A 19,343-nucleotide genomic window follows, 5' to 3' on the forward strand; every position below is an offset into this window, starting at 1 on the left:
CATCCAGTTGGGGTCATGTAGATCTGACAGGTCCTGTGAAGTAGGGACTAGGGCTTCTCTCCTGTCTCTAGATTAAGGCAGTTATCGCTCCATGGGGGATATGTTCGCAAAGTCCTTTTGTGCACCAGAAATACATCCTGGCTCCACTGTCTGAGGTCTCTTAGACTGCTCAGTCCTTCTGGCTGAGACCCATATTTAGGGGGGCCTGAGTCAGTCCCATGCTGGCTTCCCAGCTATCAGTCTAGTGGCTGTTAGCTCCTCCTTGTTCAGGTAAGCTGTCTCTATGTGCTTCTGCTGCATGGTCTTGTCCTCTCCATCTGCATCTGGGTTCTAGTTCGACTCAGTGTTTATGTATGGGTGTTTGCTCCTATTTTCAACAGGCATTAGTTGAGGGCTCCATGGAGAAGTTAGTTGTTGATCTCACTCTCCAGGAAGGGCATTTATGATAGCCTTTCTACGGAACTTGAGATTGTTAGTTGGGAGCAGACTTGTAGTTCTCTCGACATTTCTTTGTGTTCAATTTTATCTTCAAACCAATATTGGCTCCCTCTTTTATGTCTCTCTCTCTCTCTCTCTCTCTCTCTCTCTCTCTCTCTCTCTCTCTCTCTCTCTCTCTCTGTCTCTCTCTCTCTTTCCTATCTTCTATTCCTAACCAGGCTCAATCTTCCTGGTCGCACATGTTTTTCTTTCCTCCCCCTCATTTTCTCCTACTTCTCTCTCCATTCGCTGTCCTCCCCGACTTCACCTGAGCTTTGGGGTACTTGTCCCTTCCCAGTTCTGTGAGGGACTTTATATGAAACTCTTAGAATACACCTTGTATCCTAGTTCGTCTGGTGATGTGAATTATAGGCTGGTAATCATTTGATCTAGGTCTAAAATCCATATATGAGTGAGTACATACTGTGTTCCTCTTTTTGTGACTGCGTTACCTCATTCAGGATGGTTTCTTCAAGTGCCATCCACTTGCCTGCGAATTTCAAGATATCATTATTTTTTTCTGCAGAGTAGTATTCCATTGTGTAGATGTGCCACATCTTCATTAACCATTCTTCAATTGAGGGGCATCTAGGTTGCTTCCAGGTTCTTGCTATTACAAATAGTGCTGCTATGAACATAGTTGAACAGATGTCTTTGTTGCATGGATGTGAATCCTTTGGGTATATGCCTAAGAGGGGGATTGCCGGGTCCTGTGGTAAACTAATCCCCATTTTCCTGAGGAACAGCCATACTAATCACCAAAATGGCTGTATGAGTTTTCACTCCCACCAGCAGTGGAGGAGTGTTCCACTTTCTCCACATCCTCTCCAACATAAGTCATCACTGGTGTGTCTAATTTTCGCCATTCTGGCAGGGGTAAGATGGCATCTCAAAGTTGTTTTGATTTGCATTTCCCTGATAGCTAAGTAATGTGGAGCATTTTCTTAAGTGTCTTTCAGCCTTTTTGATTTCCTCCATTGAGAATTCTTTCTTCAGTTCTGTACCCCATTTTTTTAATAGGGTTATTTGGTGTTTTGTTGACTAGTTTCTTGAGTTCTTTGTATATTTTGGAGATCAGCCTTTTGCCGGATATAGGATTGGTGAAAATCTTTTCCCAGTCTATGGGCTGCCGTTTGGTCTTGTCAACTGTGTCCTTTGCCTTACAGAAGCTTCTAAGTTTGAAGAGGTCCCATTTATTAATTGTTTCTTTCAGTGTCTGTGCCCCTGGAGTTATATTCAAGAAGTGGTCTCCTATACCAATTTGATCAAGGGTACCTCCTACTTTCTCTTCTAAGAGGTTCAATGTGGCTGGATTGATGTTGAGGTCTTTGATCCATTTGGACTTGAGTTTTGTGCATGGTGATAGACATGGGTCTATCTGCATTCTTCTACACACCCTCACCCAATTGTGCCAGCACCATTTGTTGAAGATGCTGTCCTTGCCCCATTGTATAATTTTAGCTGTTTTGTCAAAAATCAGGTATTCATAGGTGCGTGGATTAATATCAGGATTTTCAATTCGATTCCATTGGTCTACCTGTCTATTTTTATGCCAATACCAGGGAGATATTATGGTAGCCACCCGTGCTAGCTTCTTGGTTCCATTTGATTGGAAGATCTTTTCCCAACCCTTTACCCTGAGGCAATGTCTATCTTTGCAGCTTAGATGGGTTTCTTGTATTCAGCAGAAGGATGGATTCTGTGTTCGTATCCACTCTGTTAGCCTGTATCTTTTTATAGGCGAGTTAAGACCATTAATGTTTATGGTGAGTAAAGACCATTGATTGTCAATGCTTGTTTGTTTTAGATTTGTTGTTGGAAGTGGTATTGTGAATATATTTGTACTGCTTTAGCCTTGGTTTCTATTTCCTCTAGGTTATCTTTCATGCCTGAGATTCTCTCTTCCATCTCTTGAATTCTGTTTGTTATGCTTGCATCTGTAGTTCCCGATTGTTTGCCCAGTTTTTCTATTTCCAACATTCCTTCAGTTTGTGTTTTCTTTATTTTCTCTATTTCAGTTTTCTAGTCTTGAACCATTTCCTTCACTTGCTTAATTGTTTTTTTTTTTTTTTTTTTTTTTGGCTTTCTGTACTTTTTTTTATTTTCCTTAAGAAATTTGTTCATTTCTTCCAATTTTTTTTGTTGTTGTTTTTTCTTCCATTTCATAAGGGATTTTCTCACATCTTCTTTGAGGGCCTCTATCATTTTTATGATGATAATTTTTAAGTCGTTCCCTCCTATTTCATCTTCTCTGTTGTGTTCGGGTCTAGTTGGTGGAGATTTCCTAGATTCTGGTGGTGTCATGCTTGTCTTTCTGTTGTTAGTTATTTTCTTGTATTGCCGTCTTCCCATAAGTTCTTTCAGTAGGTGTTGGTGAGGTCTCTACCTCTCTATTGTACTTCCCTGTGGGCTTATGTGAGTCAGAGTGTCGATGTCTGTAGCTCTGGGTGGTCCAAGCTCTTTAAAAGGTCTCTCCACAGGCAGGGGCCCATTGATGTACTTCAGCGATCAGGCTCCAGCAGAAGACTGGCAATGGGGGTCAAAGATCCTGAAGGCTGGGACTCAGGATGTTCCTTGTGCCTATAGGCAGATCTAGCATAGGCCTGGCACTCTCTAGCTGAGGCCTCTTTAGCAGAGTCCCTGGGGTGGGGGTCAAGGATCCTGCTGGCAGGAACTCAGAGTGGTCCATCAGAGATAGACGGATCTCCCCAGGAATCCATTCTTTACCAACTACCTCTGCCACCCTCTGAAGCTGAGACTTGAATTTTCTCTGTAATTCAGCCTAACTTGATTCGAGAGCCCTGTTGCTGCTGTAGAGGAGACTGCCAGAAATATTTAGACAGTTTATTCACATCTGGAGCCTGTCAACTTTACTACTAAGTATTTGTTTTAGTTCTCTGTATTCTGAAGTTGGTTAATTTTATCATGGAACACATTTCTATCCTTATCAATTTATGTACAGATATTAAGAGCAACCAACCTGCAGTATCATTTTCTCTAATTTCCCCAAAACTGCCAAAAGTTTCACTAAATTCATGGCCATTCACTATTGATGAATCAAGATAATCAATGACATTTATGTCTTTAAGTTTGAAATATAGTTTACACCATGGGCTTTTAGTTCTTTCTGAGCTCCCAGGAGAGAGAATTACTGGAGAGGTTTCAGTAGCAGAAGATGCTGGTGAATTTGAAAATGCTGTAATCCCTATTCCAAATATACAAAAGATTCATCTTCATACTTCAATTTCTATAGAACCACTCTAGTACTGATTTCTATATAATACTTTCTATTGCTGTAAAGAAACACGATGAAGATGGCAACTCTTATGAAGCAATTATTTATTTGGGTAGTTTACAATTCAGAGGCTCAGTCCATTATCATCATGGTGGGAAATGGTAAATTGCAGGCTCTCTTGGTCCTGGAGACATAACTGAGACTTCTCTATAGTGTGAATGCAACAGGAAGTGAACTGAGCCATTGGGCCTGGCTTCAACATGTTTGAAAACTCAGATCCCTCCTCCAAAGTGTCACAATTCCTTCAAAAAGGTCATGCCTCCTCCAACAAATCCACAACCCCTAATAGTGTCACTACTATGGAGGCCATTTACATTAAATCCACCGCACAGCCTAATGCAAAATGCATGGACCTTAGTACTTACTTTGCATGAACCCCTCCTTAAAATGAATTCATTTTCCTCTGTTCTGTTGGTTTTTTTCCCAATACCACGAATGAATTTCTATTTCTTTTTTAAAAATGTATTTGTTCCTGCCAAAAATTCTTCTCCTCCCACATACATAATAGTATACTCACCATGCTCTGCAACTTTGTTTTTGGTATCCCAGTTCTCTCAAACAAACCATTCCAAGCAATTTGTAATTCTAGGATTTTGTAACTGTTGTTCTTCAATATCAGTCTGATATATTTATATTTTCCATTGCTATGTCTGCACCCACTTGATGATAAACTCACTTTCTATTTTGGAATCCATAGTAACTGTAAGTGGTAGGCCTTTCTCTGACAATCCTCCCATACTTGGGTACAGGTGAAAAAAAATTTCCTGTTGCACAGTTAAGTTTTACTATATCAAACTATCAAAGTTACCTAGAAGAAAAGTCATATAAATTAATATAATTTTATATGGTGCCCTATATACTGTATTGTTTAGTTCTGCTTTTTATAGGACAGGATCTCCCTGTAGAGTCAACTGGCCTCGAGTTCATCATCATACTTCTTACTGTGTCCTGTAATAATACGTGTACTCACTTTCATAAGTAATTTGCCTTTTTTATGTGAGGTATTGAAATAGAGCACATGTATATTTTAGAGGCAAGTTGTCTTCTACTGAGTTGTCCCATAAGAAATATATTTTCTTCATAATTTTTAAACATTTTTAGTTTGATAAGTAACTTAATTTCACCTTTATGGTTTCATGTAAAAGGTTATAGCTAAAACTTTAATGATTTTGTTACTATTTATTACTTTTTCCTATTTGATCTTTATCCATGGCTTTGCAATCTGTAATAATTTAAACAGAACAATTTAAACAGAGAATTTGATTTTTTTTAATTTCTTATGAAGATGTTGCTCATTATCTTGGAAGCAGTTCATTAAATTGTTCTGCATTCTTAGTGTATCAGTCCTAAAGTAATTAAAATCAGTGAGTTGATTTTTAGTAAATAATAATGAGACAATTTTATGGTATGAGAAATCAAAATGAAGCATACAAAGTGAATTTCTTATCAGCAGTTCCTTTCCCTCCTTCCCTATGTAGGGTTTAATTAGGAAATGAAATCTTATTTCAGGTATTTCTTTGGAAAATTTTTATTCTTAAGAAATTATATATGAAAACAAGCTCCATAGTTAAAATGGTAACAATGTACCACTTCTTGTTAGACCTTTTCTTAATTTTCCATTGTATGCTCCATGAAGACACAGAGAAATTATAATTAAAACTAAACAATAATGGAACGATAACAACATACCATTTATGGGAACCCTGTGAGGAATTTACAGTAATTGCTGAGCCAATGTGATTAGACTGAAAAACACATTTTTCCCTTTGTTGACTCAAGACCAATTAAAGCCTAATTTAGATATAAAGAGAAAATAATCAAGTTCCCTGATATCCTTTACCTCAGCACCTCATGTATGTGTACCTTTGAGAATATTGAATATGTGCCATTTATAATTGAATACTTTCATACTCATCATAGGAATCCAAACAATTTTACTATTGAATTAATGTATAGTAATTACTTTTGAAGGAGGCCAGACTGTATAATGTCTGGCAATATCTTAATGTTACTCTTGCATTCCTCCTGAAAAATAAGCATCTAGACTTAAAACATCTGTAACTGTGGGAAAAATTTAAACAAAATGATACTATCAAGGAACTATACAATATTTAAGATGATCTGTTCATGATAGCGATGGTGTTGGTGAGAGTGGTAGCAAAGATGAAAAGCATCTACATGAATTGTGTTAGATGACAGAATGTATCAATTAACTAGAAGACAGAATTAATGTAATGAAAAAATTTCCACTGGAATTTTATAAATGTGTCAATGGATTTTGGAAAATATCCTACCTATATTTATTTATTTTTTCCTTTTTTTATTTATTTTATATAACCAAGTCCATTTAAATGAAAACAAATATTTATAGACAATATTTGGGAATTTGGGCGTCTTTCTTTCCAAGCTGCTTCCTGCTGGTAAGGGGCGCTGTCATGGGGGATTCTAAGAAGATGCAGAAATCCTGGCTGTAGTCTGTAAGCTGTTTTGTCCAGCTGTTTTGAATGTAGGGTCAGCTTGTACTCTTGTTTCAGGCGGTCTGGCTTGATCAAACCACATTAGTTTGAAAGGAATCCACAGATTTTCATTTTCTGTGGAAACAAAAATAGAAATTCTTTTCCCCAATAACTTGTCCTAGAACTTAAATTTTGGAGTCAAAGCAATTTTTTTTTATTTTATTTATTATTTTACATGTCAATCCCAGTTCCCTCTCCCTCCCGCCCTCCCTCCCTTTTACCCTCTCTGCCCTCTCACATGCACCCTAACCACCCTCCCTCCCATCCCCCACCCCAATTCCATATGTAGGGGAATGCCATCCAGTTGGGGTCATGTAGATCTGACAGGTCATGTGAAGTAGGGACTAGGGCTTCTCTCCTGTCTCTAGATTAAGGCAGTTATCCCTCCATGGGGGATATGTTCGCAAGGTCCTTTTGAGCACCAGGGATACATCCTGACTCCACTGTCTGAGGTCCCTTAGACTGCTCAGTCCTTCTGGCTGAGACCCATAGATACTGTTTTAGTGCAGACAATTAGCCCCAAATATGAATGTTGAACTTACTACACATTTAAGCTAAGTGATATGAGAGTATGAACCTGTACAAATAAACACTCAGGAGGAGTACATATCCCCTAATTTTAGAATCAAACAAACAAAAAAAAAATTAGATACAAATGAATAGCCAATGTATTTTTATTCTACTAATCTACCATTCATGAATGATTCAAAATGTTTAAGCCTAACAACAAAATTGAGACAACTTAAAATGAAGATAAAAAATTAAAGAAATCAATTGTAGACTAAGAAGATGGACTTTATTTTTTTAAAAAAACGAATTAATAATCCATGTATAATAGTCGGTAAAATAAATTGGTAAACATGGATAAATCTCATGAACACTCACTGTAGAAATAATAACTGATTCATAGCTCATAGCAGGCAGGCATGTTGGCTAAGCAGCAAGCTGATAACTCACATTTGAATAGTTACTGCACACTTGCTGTATGTTCATGATAATGATGTTATCGTAGTGTGCATTGCAATGTGTCTTGTATCATCAAATTCATTGTAAAAAGTCATTTTAGAAAAATAGTTTCCTTGAATTAATAATGTTAAACTGTATTTATCAATAGAGCTATCATTTAAGGAATGTATAGTCAATTTTCATTATTTTTATGAAATGAAGAAATGCAGTAATGAGATGTTATTTATTTTCAAATGCCATATACCTTTTTATATTTTTATTTTTATTTAAATTAAAAAGAATCTTATCATACATATCAATTTCAGTTACATCTCCCTCCTGTCCTCTCATGCCTCCTACCAACCCCTCATCCCCCTTACCCCATGAAGGTGAGGTCTCCCATGAGGGATCATCAAAGTCTGCCATATCATTTGAGGCAGGGCTTAGACCCTCCCAGATGGATCTAGGCTGAGAGAGTATTCCTCCATAGGGAATTGGCCCCCAAAACCCATTCATGGACTAGGGATAAATACTGATCCACTACCAGAGACCCCATAGTCTGTCCAGGCCCCCCCAACTGAGACCCACTTTCAGGGGACCTAGTTTAGCCCAATGCTGGTTCGCCAGCTGTCAGTCTGGAGTCTGTAAACTCCGGCTTTCACTCATCAGCTGTTTAAGATGTTATAATACAATGAAACTGTCACTTTATTTATTTATTTTTATTATTATTATTTTTTATTTTACATATAGATCCCAGTTCCCTCTCCCTCCCTCTTACCCTCTCTCCCCCCTCACATGCACCCTGACCACCCTCCCCTCCCATCCCCCCACCCACTGTAGGGCTATGCCATCCAGGTGGGGTCATGTAAATCTGTCAAGTCATTTGAAGCAGGGACTAGGACTTTTCTCCTGTCTGTAGGTCAAGGGAGTATCCCTCCATGGGGGATGTGTCTACAAGGTCCTTTTGTGCATCAGGAATACATCCTGGTTCCACTATCTGAGGTCCCTTAGACTGCTCAGTCCTTCTAGGTGAGACCCATATGCAGGGGTTTTGAGTCAGTCCCATGCTATATTCCCAGCTATCACTCTGGGGGACCTTTAGCTCCTCCTTGTTCAGGTCACCTGTCTCTATGTGTTTGTGCAACCTGGTCTTACCCTCTCCCTCTGCATCTGGATTCGACTCAGTGTTTAGTCATGGGTGTTTGCTTCTGTTTCCAACAGGTACTAGGTGAGTGCTCCATGATGGTGGGTAAGTTAGTTGTTTATCTCACCATCCAGGAAGGGCATTTATGGCAGCCTTTCCATGGTTGCTCAAATTGTTAGTTGGTGGCAGTCTTGTAGGTCTCTAAACCTTTTTTTAGGTTCAGTTTTCTCCTCTCCTCTCCCTCCCTCCCTCCCTCCTTCCCTCCCTCCCTCCCTCCCTCCCTCCCTCTCACTCTCTCTCTCTCTCTCCCCCGCTCTCTCTCTCCTGTCTTCTATTCCTACCCTGACTCAATCTCCCTAGTGGCACTTGCTTTCCTCTCTTCCCCTTCTCTTTCTCCTACTTTTCTCTCCATTCACTGCCCCCCCACTTCCCATGTGCTCTGGGGGACTTATCCCTTCCCCCTTCTGTGAGGGACTTTATATGAACCTCTTAGAATACACCTTGTATCCGGTTGTGGTGGTGCACACCAGTAGGATTTGCTAATGGAGGCAGAGGCAGGAGGATCACGAGTTTGAGGCAAGCCTAGGGAAACTTTCATTTTATTTATTGAGTTATATGTAAGACAGATGATCTTCTGTCTATAGAACTGGAAAGAACAAAATTACAAGTAGCATGAATGACTTGGACTTTTGGTTAAAAAAATCAATGAGTTTTTGGAAGTATGGTTAATAAATGGGTCATCTTTTCTCTATCAATATGATTTTCATAAATTGACTTTCAATAAAATATTTTGATAGGTACACTGATATAAATTAGCAATAAATAGGTTGTCACATTCAGTAGCTCATTTTCAAATGAAGAACTGTGTTTACTCTTTGGGAGTAATATACTTAAAATTAACTAGAGAGTAGTAAATATTTTACTTGATCATTCTAATGTTTGAGGCACTTTTATGGGAAATTAAGTAAATTAGTTTATCAAATTATATTCTGTAATAAATTTATGAGTATAGAAATCCTGATATTTTTCTGTTTTTCCATAGGAATTCCATAGATGTTAATAGGAGCATCAAATTTTAAGTAGACCCAAGTTTTATATATTTTTGTAATGAAATTTATTTTAGTTATGGTACAAAATACCTTGAATAAAATAGTACTAACTTTCATATAACTTTGGAAACTAGATATAATATGATTCTTTGAATTCATTCAGACTCTAAATCAATTTTGGTCAGTTCAAATATAAAATCCGAACCCCACATGTCTTTTTCTAAAATTTAAATTTTGTGAACAAAACTGACACCTTTTTATATGGAATACACTACACCATTTTACCTGGAAGATGAGGTATAATTTTAAAATTTTTGGACTCAGAGTTTTGTATAAAAGAGTTAACAGGACAGGATATTTGGGTCTTAACCAGGTTTTCTCCCTCGATCAACCATAACATAAACAGCAATGGTTTTCATGTTCAAGCTTGTGGATACTTCAGCTCATACACACCTCAGCTCTTTCTCCCTGGCTTCCACATAGTAGAAACTCCATATTTACTTCACAATCCTTCATTTAAGCAGCATTAAAATAGAACTAAAGAAACATCTCCTGAAAATATTGTAGAAAGGATTAAGTTTTTGGGGGTTGTATGTTGTAATATTTCCTGAACTTGGAGCATCAACACAGTTAGCTTCTCTATGTAGGTCTGTATCATTTGGCCACTTTCTCATTCTCTCTCTCTCTCTCTCTCTCTCTCTCTCTCTCTCTCTCTCTCTCTCTCTGTGTGTGTGTGTGTGTATGTGTGTGCTTGTATAAAGACTGAAAATCATGTGCCATACATAGAAATCCCTTGAAAACAAATAGTTTCAGAAGTGATCTCTGAAATTATATGTGGACAAGTAGAAGACAATGAAGAAAAGTATGGGTATTACTTGTTGTGCTTGGTATATATTGTAGAACTGAATGATATGTCTAAAATAAAATACGAGATTATATGGCAGCATAATGTTAGAAAAATATTTCTGTTTTGGGAAGGCATGATTTATTTCTAAGAGAACACACACACACTAGAATCAATCAGGATATTCTTTACAAAATGGTAGTTACTTTGGATGTTTAATGCAAAGAAACAAATAGTGTGCTTTTTCAATAAATCTTTAAAGATGACAGTATTTTCATGAATTCTGCTTACAATGATTATAATGATTTTATTTTTAAGATTTGGAGGGAAAGAGTATATTTTTTAGAGTCTCTCACTTAATGATTTGAAGTATAATATAAACATAAGGATGACCTTAGCTTTCAAGTTAATGCCAATCATTAGTTATTGGGTGTCCATAAAAGATGAACTTACCTGGTTGTGGTGGCTCATGCAGGTAGGATTTGCTGAAGCAGGCAGAGGCAGGGGGATCACAAATTCGAGGCCAACCTGGGCTACATATATTGCGGGGCATTGTTGGCTCATGCCTTTAATCCCAGCACTTGGAAGGCAGAGGCAGGCAGATCTCCGTGAGTTCAAGGCCAGCCTGGTCTAGACAGCAAGCTCAAGGACAGGATCCAAAGCAATACAGAGAAACCCTGTCTTGAAAAAGCAAAAGAAAAAGAAAAAAAAAAGATGAAGTTAAAAAATATTTGAAGTAGAGAACCCCAAGTTCAAAAAGTATGGCTGATAAAACTGGATCATCCATATATCCTCTTCATTTATTCACTTAGTGTTAAATGAAGTCATTTGACTAGCTCAGACCAATTAAATATTTCATATTAATTGAACACCAAAATAAAATAAATTGAAATACACATTCCTCTCGCTCTGAGTTGTTATTCAGATGTATGATAAAAGCAATATAGGGATGCCTTTCAAAACATAGAGACCCTATTGACATTTACAGTGGATGATGTCTTCTACAATACTATGCAAGGTGTCTTCTCTCATTCAAATATAAGATTGTGTGATAAAATTTCAACAGAAGACGTAATATGAGAGATACCTAGTCTATTCCAACTAGATGCAATTTCACAAAATACTATTAAATATTGCATGCCCAAATTAATTTTAGGTCTTATGATATTTAAAATGACTACTGATTTTAAATTGTTTTGCTAGCATTAGAAGGAACTGTTTCAATTCCTCTGCGATTTGCTCCCCTTGGGCCTGGACGATACCCTTGTAAAATTTTGCTGATATCAAGATATGATGTGCGTGTGTATGTAATTGAAGGTATTGTAAATGAAGAAGAACCAGAGGCTGAATTATTATTTAAAACACCAGCGTTTGAACCCCTCACACAACATATCCCAATAGTAAGTGAAAACTTGTTTTTCTGACTATTTGACTATTTTCATGTTTTACTGGAGCTTCTGTCCATAAAACATGACTCTGTATAGTTACTAAACAACATTAAGAGGAAATTGAATTATATTTTCCTAAATATATAATAAAACCAGAGAATGAACCATTGGGATATTTCTCCCTTCTCTGTGCAGTATTAAAAATTAATAGAAAAGGTATAATAGCCAATAAATGAATTTCAAGATGCAGTATTTTGAGATTCTGTACATTTTTTGCTGTCTCAATCTCATCCTAGCCTCTTATATTCAGGTTTCCATATCTGTTATAATTGTATTTAAGGGTAGATATTGTTTTTCCTCATTTTTTCATGGTTTCTTCCAGAATATAAATTCAATTGCAACACAACATCATTTTTGGAATTGTAGAATGCACAAAATGGTACTACAGTACTTGCGTAGCCATCCCATCTTAAATGTATTTTTTCTATGGCTTAAGAAATTGGAAAGGACTTTGGGAGCACATTCCCCATAAAGGGATACTCCCTTAACCTAGAGGCAGGAGGGGGGGCCTAGTCCCTTCTCCAAATTACTTGACAGATTTAGGAGACCCCTCCTGGAAGGCATCACCCTACATGTGGAGTGGGGGAGTTGGAGGGTTGTGTGGTCAGGGGGGATGGGAGGGTGGAAGAGAGGGAGGAAGGGAAAGGGAACTAGAATAGATATGCAAAATGAATAAATAAATAAATAAATATAAAGAAATAAGAATTGGTATGTAATTCAGCTTTACCAACATAATTCTTATATGTGTAACTGTTTTCATGGTTTAGAAAAATGAAACAAAGAAAGCTTGGAAATTTCAAATTAAAATAGAAGGAGAGTGGTTTTATGGACCTCCGATTTTACATGTTGGCCCTGGTGAAACTATTCAGTATCCTTTGACATTCAAACCCATTTTGGAATGTGAAATTATGGTATGAAACATGAATTTTCACTTACATTATTAATATTTAAATAAGCAAATATATAGATAGTAGTCAATGTAGTTAGTTATACATTCTATAAACTTGATAGTTTTACTTAAAATGGTTGAAAGTGCATCATTTATCATGTCACAATGTTGTTATCTGTAGTGAGATATTGCAGTTAAGTAGTTATCTATGAATATTTATATCTAGGTTATTTTCAGAAAACATGCTCAATGATATAAAACATATTTCCTATTCATTAGATCAGTTGCTACATCTGAAAAGACTCCCTTAGCAGTATTTCTTTGACAAGGTGGTAAATACACATGTAATTATGTGAGAATGCTTATATATAATCTGAAATTTCCAGAAAGATAAAAATTGACAGCAATTCATTAGTACATTCTTTGTTTAATAAAATAATTTTATAAGAACTGGAAGCTTCAATGTCTAACAATTTCTTACAAGCTTCTTTTGTTCTGTAGACTCTAGAATAATAGTGTGAGAGATTGAATGGCATTGGATTATGACTGCTGACTGCTACAAATTTGAAAAGTGTCTTGTTTATCATAGGGTAAACTTACTTTACAAAATGAAGTAGATGGTATGGCACACATAATTGAAATTGATGGTATTGGGACAAAACCCCTGGCCTTGGATCACATTGTTATAGATTGCAAAGTGGGAAATGTGACAGATAAGTCAATAATAGTGCCTAATTATACAAAAAGTCTCCTGACATTTAAGGTAAGACATTTTTAGTAAGAAAATCCTTCCTTGTTAATACACTTTAAATTATGTGTACTATGTTAATTATGTGAAAAATTTGAAAACTCTAATTTTTTATTATTACAACAGCTAATGAATATAACTTTAATTGCTAAATGGGTTTAGCATCAAATAAATTTTTTATTGTTGTTTCTACTTTGTTTTCTATTTTTTCTTGTGCTCGTTTGATTTGTTTGAGAAAGTGATTTGCCATAGCATCAAACTGCAGTTCTCCTTTCCTAGACAGACAAGTACTTGGGGTACAGCTAGATGCTACCTCTACTTCCATACAAGTTTTATATTTAAATAATAGTGTGTAATTATGAAACTTAAGTTTACTTATTTATGTCATGTTTATTTTTCGTGAGTATACTATACATAATAATACAAGATAGTTTCAAGAAAATGTAGGAGAAAAATTAGTTTTTAAATAGAGTATCTCTTGGTAACCCATGAACACATCAAACTCAAGATTTTCCTTTTTATCTCCTAAATGCAGAAATTTCAAGCATATTCCACTGTACTGGTGGAAGAGGCATAGGTCATTGGTGACAATCTGTGCTTATTCTGCACAAGAATCTGAGTTTAATCCTCAGCACCAAAAATAAAAATATGTATTACCATTATTTTTTACCTGCAAATTACAATGTGTCCAATGTGCTCATCAAAGCAAGCTTTGTCCATCAACCATAGGTTCCTGCATTCATCTTCAGAGGAGATGACAGAAGTGTGGAAACACCCTGAGCTCATCCTATGCTTCTTTTCAATCTCAAAAATATATCCTTTGTTTACTTCTTACTAGATTTCAAAGAATTACTGTGTAATATGTATTATAAGTTAAAATGTCCTCTTGTCAGTACTAAAACCTTTCAGTATTATCTCCATAGTCACTGATGTGGCTGTTACCCACCACATGTTATTATACTGTTTACTATTCTTCACTGTATAAGTATAATATATTCATATTTTCTCTCTCACCTTCTTTTATCCATCCCCTCTTTACCTTGCACATCCCTCTACATTTTACTCCCTATTCATTCTTCCCTTTTTTTTATTTATCTCCCTTAACTCTCACTTTTTCATGTCTAGGGATTTGTGCATGCTAGGCAACTGTACTCTCTCAGCTCAGAGACAATGTTTTATATTTACACTTTTGTTCATATTATAAAGCATAACATTGAGGCCTTGAGAACATAAAAGTGCTTAATTATTTTTGTTCTAGAAACACATGAAAACATGAAAAGTGACATTTAAACAGGGGTGGAGGGCATGAAGGTAGGTAGGTATGGAAGGAGATAATTTTTTGTGTTATCCCTTATCAACATTCAGAATTTATCAGCAAGTAAGAAAACCTGCCAAGAGTTTTGTAAAAACACATTTTTAAAATGATCAATTTTCCTACATCACTTATTTGATTTTGTTTCCATGGCAGTAATAGTGTCTACATTATTACTTTAAATTCTACCTTACAGAAGAAATGCACATTAAAATGGAAAGCAATTAAAAGTAGAAATTTTCACATAGTAATTTTGCTTGTGCAATTAAACATAAATTATTCTTACAATGTGTAAGCATAATGGATGACTGGATTCTTAACATTTTAAAATATAGTAATACTGAGATAATACTCAATACATATCCAGAAGTTGGAATGGTAGTTCATTTAGGGGTTCTATTTTTAATTTTAACAGGTCTAAATAGTTATGTAGAACAAGACACTTGGACTCAGCTTAGCTACACCTATATTCTGATGTTGATGGCAACAACTAAATCATCATAATAAATTTAATGTTTTATATTATTTTTTATTTTACATATCGATTCCATTTGACACTCCCTCCTTCTTTCCATTTCTCCCACCCTCTCATGCAACCGACCACCCTCCCCACCAATCCTCCTCCACTCCACACATAGGGTTATGCCCTCCAGAAGAAGTCATCTAAATCTGTCAAATAAATTGGAGTAGGTACTAGGACTTCTGTCTCTAGGTTAAGGGAGTATACCTCCATGGGGGATGTGCACCCAACGTCCTATTGTGCACCAGGAATACATCCTAGTTCCACTGTCTGAGGTCCCTTATACTGCTGAGGACTTCTCGCTGAGACCCATGTTCCAGGGGTCTGAGTCAGTCCCAGCTATCAATCTGGTGGCGCACTAGCTCCTCCTTGTTCAGGTCAGCTGTCTATATATGTTTCTGTAGTCTGATCTTGTACTCCCTCTCTGCATCTGGATTCCAGATCGGCTCAGAGTTTAGTTGTGAGTGTATGCTTCTGTTTCCATCAAATACTAGATGAGGGCTCCATGATAGTAAATAAATTAGTTGTTGATTTCACTATCAGGGAAGGGTATTTATGGTAGCCTTTCCAAAGTTGCTCAAATTGTTAGTTGGGGTCAGTCTTGTAGGTCTATGGACATTTCTCTAGATTTAGTTTACTGTTCAAACCTATAATGGCTCCCTCATTTATGCTCTCTCTCTCTCTCTCTGTTTCTCTCTCTCCTTCACTTTCTTTTATCTATTCTATTCTATTCCTCCCCTGACTCAATCTTCCTAGTCCCACATGCTTTCCTCTCCTCCCTTTCTTATTCTCTTAGCTCCTGCTCCACTCACTTCCCCCTCCCCCACTCCCAATGTGCTCTGGAGATCTAGTCTGTTTCCACTTCTGTGAGGGACCTTATGTGAATATGCTAGAATCCTACTTATAACCTAGTTTCCCTAGTGATCCTTTGCTCTAGGTCTAAAGTCCATATATGAGCAAGTGCATACCATGTTCCTCTTTTTGTGACTGTGTTTCCTCTTTCAGGATTGTTATTCCATCCACTTGCCTGTGAATTTCAAAATTCCATTTTTTTTTTCCACAGAGTGGTATTTCATTGTTGTTATTAGCTCTTCGTTGAATTTCTGGTAGAATTCTGCATTGAAGCCATCTGGACGGCTTTTTTGATGACTGCTTCTGTTTCATTAGGTGTTTTAGGTCCATTTCAGTTGTTTATCTGTTCTTGATTTAATTTTAATTAGTGATAGTTATCCAGAAATCTGTCCACTTTCTTTGAATTTTCAAATTTTGTGGCGTACAGGTTTTCAAAGTATGACCTGGAAATTGGGTGTATTTATTCAGTGTCCTTTGTTATGTTTCCTTTTTTTTTCTGATTTTGTTAGTTCACATGTTCTCACTCTGCTTTTTGGCTAGTTGGATAGAGGTTTTTCTGTCTTTTTGATTTTCTAAAAAAAACCAACTTTTTGTTGCATTGATTTTTTTTTTTTTTTTTTTTTTGGTATTGTTTTCCTGGTTTCTATTTTATAGATTTCAGCCCTCAAATTGATTATTTCCTGGTGTCTACTCCTCTGGGGTGAGTTTGCTTCTTTTTGTTCTAAGGTTTTCAATAATGCTGTTAATTCTCTAATGTGACAATCCTCTGTTTTCTTCATATGGACACTTACTGCAATGATCTTCCCTCGTAGCACTGCTTTCAAAGTGTCTCATAAGTTCGGGTATGTTGTGTCCTCTTTCTCTTTGAAATTTAGGAAATCCTTCTTTTATTTCTTTATTTCCTTTTTGACACAGGTATGGTGCAATTGCGTATTGTTCAGTTTCCATGAGCTTATGGGGTTTGTGGGATTTGTGTTGTTGTTGAATTCCAACTTTAAAGCATGGTGGTCTGATAAGATGCAGGGTCTATTCCATTTTTTTTGTATCTGTTGAAGTTTGTTATGTTTCCTAGTATGTGGTTGATTTTCAAGAAGGTTCCATGTGGAGCAGAGAAGAAGGTATATCCTTTTGTGTTTGGATGGAATGTTCAATAGATGTCTGTTAAACCCAGTTGAGACATAACCTCTGTTAGTTTTTTTTTTTTTTTTTGTCTGTCTTTGTGGAGTTTCTGATTGGTTGTCCTGTTTAGTGGTGAGAGTGGGGTATTGAAGTCTCCAACTATAAGTGTGTGAGGTTTTATGTGAGGTTTGAGTTTTAGTAGCATTTCTTTTCAAAATGTGGGTGCCTTTGTATTGGGGCATAAATGTTCAGAATTGAGATTTTGTGGTGATGGATTTCTCCTGTGATGAATATGAACTGACCATCTTCATCTCCTTTGATTGATTTTGGTTTGACATCAAACTTGTTTGATATAAGGATAGCCACATCTGCTTGTTTCTTGGGTCCATTTGATTGCAAGATCTTTTTACAGCCCCTTACCTTGAGGTCATGCCTGTGTTTGAAGTTTAGATGTGTTTCTTTTATGCAGCAGAAGGGCAGATTCTATCTTCATATCCATTCTGTTAGCCTGTGTCTTTTTATAGGAGAGTTAAGACCATTAATGTTGAGAGAAAGTAAGGACCATTGATTGTTAATTCCTGTTAGTTATAGATTTGTTGTTGGTAGTGGTATTATGAATATATTTTCCCTGCTTTTCCTTTGGATTCTGGTGAAGTGTGATTATCTATTGCCTATGTGTTGGTGAGCATAGTTAACTTTCTTGGGTTGGAGTTTTCCTTCCAGAAGTTTCTGTAGAGCTGGATTTGTAGATAGGTATGGTGAAAATCTGGCTTTGTTACTAAATATCTTGTTTTCTAACTCTATACTAATTAAGAGTTTTCCTGGCTATAGTAGACAGGGCTGTCATCCGTGGATTCTTAGTACTTGTAGAACATCTATCCAGGACCTTCTGGCCTTCAGACTTTCCATGGAGAAGTCAGGTGTAATTTTGATATGTCTGTCTTTATATGTTACTTGACTTCCCTTGCTGCTCTTAATATTCTTTCTTTATTCTGTATGTTAGTTGTCTTGTATATTATGTGTCAAGGGGTCTTTTTATTTTGGTCCAGACTATTTGGTATTCGGTATGCTTCTTGTACTTTCATGGGCATGTCCTTCTTCAGATTGGGAAGTTTTCTTAAATGATTTTGTTGAATATGTTTTCTGCACCTTTGAGCTGGGCTTCTTTGCCTTCCTCTATGCCTATTATTCTTAGGTTTGGCCTCTTCATGGTATCCCATATTTCCTGGATGTTTTGTGTTAAGGATTTGTTGGATTTATAATTTTCTTTTGTCGATGAATCTATTTCCTCTAGTTTTTCTTCAGGGGCTGAGATTCTCTCTTGCATTGTTGGTTATGCTTGTGTCTGTAGTTCCTGATCATTTGCACAGTTTTTCTAATTCCAGCATTCCTTCAGTTTCTCTTTACTTTATTGTCTCTGTTTCTATTTTCAAGTCTTGAACTGTTTCCTTCACCTGTTCAGTTGTTTTTTCTTGGCTTTCTGTACTTTGTTTAAGAGTTTTGTTCATTTCATCCAGTTTTTTGTTTGTTTTTTTCTTCCATTTTTTAAGGGATTTTCTCACATCGTCTTTGAGGGCCTCTATCATTTTTATAACGATTTTTTATATCATTCTCTTCTGCTTCATCTGCTTTGGGGTGTTCAGATCTACTTGGTGTAGAATCCCTAGATTTTGGTGGTGTCATGATTGTCTTTCTATTGTTATGTGTTTTCTTGTATTGTCGTCTCCCCATTTCTGCTTCCTGTAGGTACCGATGGGGACCCCCCTTCTCTCTCTCTCACTCCCCTGGTGGGCTTAGGTGCATCAGAAGTTCTATTTCTGTAGCTCTGTGTGGCCCAAGCTCTCTAGGAGGTTTTCCTCAGGCAAGGACCTGGCGATGGGTGTCAAAGATCAGGCTCCTGCAGAGTCCTAGTAATGGGTGTCAAAGATCTATCAGGCAGGGACTCAGGATGGTCTTGAGGGGATAGGGTCATCTTTGGGAGGGGCCAGAAACTCTAGCAGAGGACCAGCTGTGGGGTCAGTGATCATGCAGAAGGGGATTCAGGGTGGTCCTGGGTGGATTGGCAGGTCTAGTTTGCTCAGAGAAACTCCACTAAATTCCCTGAAGGTGGCAGGATTGTTGTATCTGCCCTCTGTTCCAGAGCTCAACCAGAGCAGTGGTACACTAGGCACTGTATGGCACAGGG

The 19,343-nt window shown here is 37.0% G+C and overlaps 1 protein-coding gene across 1 annotated transcript in view; it reads left to right on the plus strand.

Annotated features, from left to right (window-relative positions):
- The window catches only part of LOC127218582 (cilia and flagella-associated protein 47-like), a gene marked incomplete at its 5' end in the record, with an annotated part of 130,285 nt that overhangs the window by 31,745 nt on the left and 79,197 nt on the right, over nt 1–19,343 (plus strand). The window contains 3 exon segments of the mRNA XM_051179595.1: nt 11,474–11,670; nt 12,486–12,629; nt 13,197–13,370. Of these exon segments, the coding sequence (XP_051035552.1) occupies nt 11,474–11,670; nt 12,486–12,629; nt 13,197–13,370 (515 nt within the window).

This window comes from Phodopus roborovskii, unplaced genomic scaffold (genome assembly GCF_943737965.1).
Source record: "Phodopus roborovskii unplaced genomic scaffold, PHOROB, whole genome shotgun sequence".
NCBI lineage: Eukaryota > Metazoa > Chordata > Mammalia > Rodentia > Cricetidae > Phodopus > Phodopus roborovskii.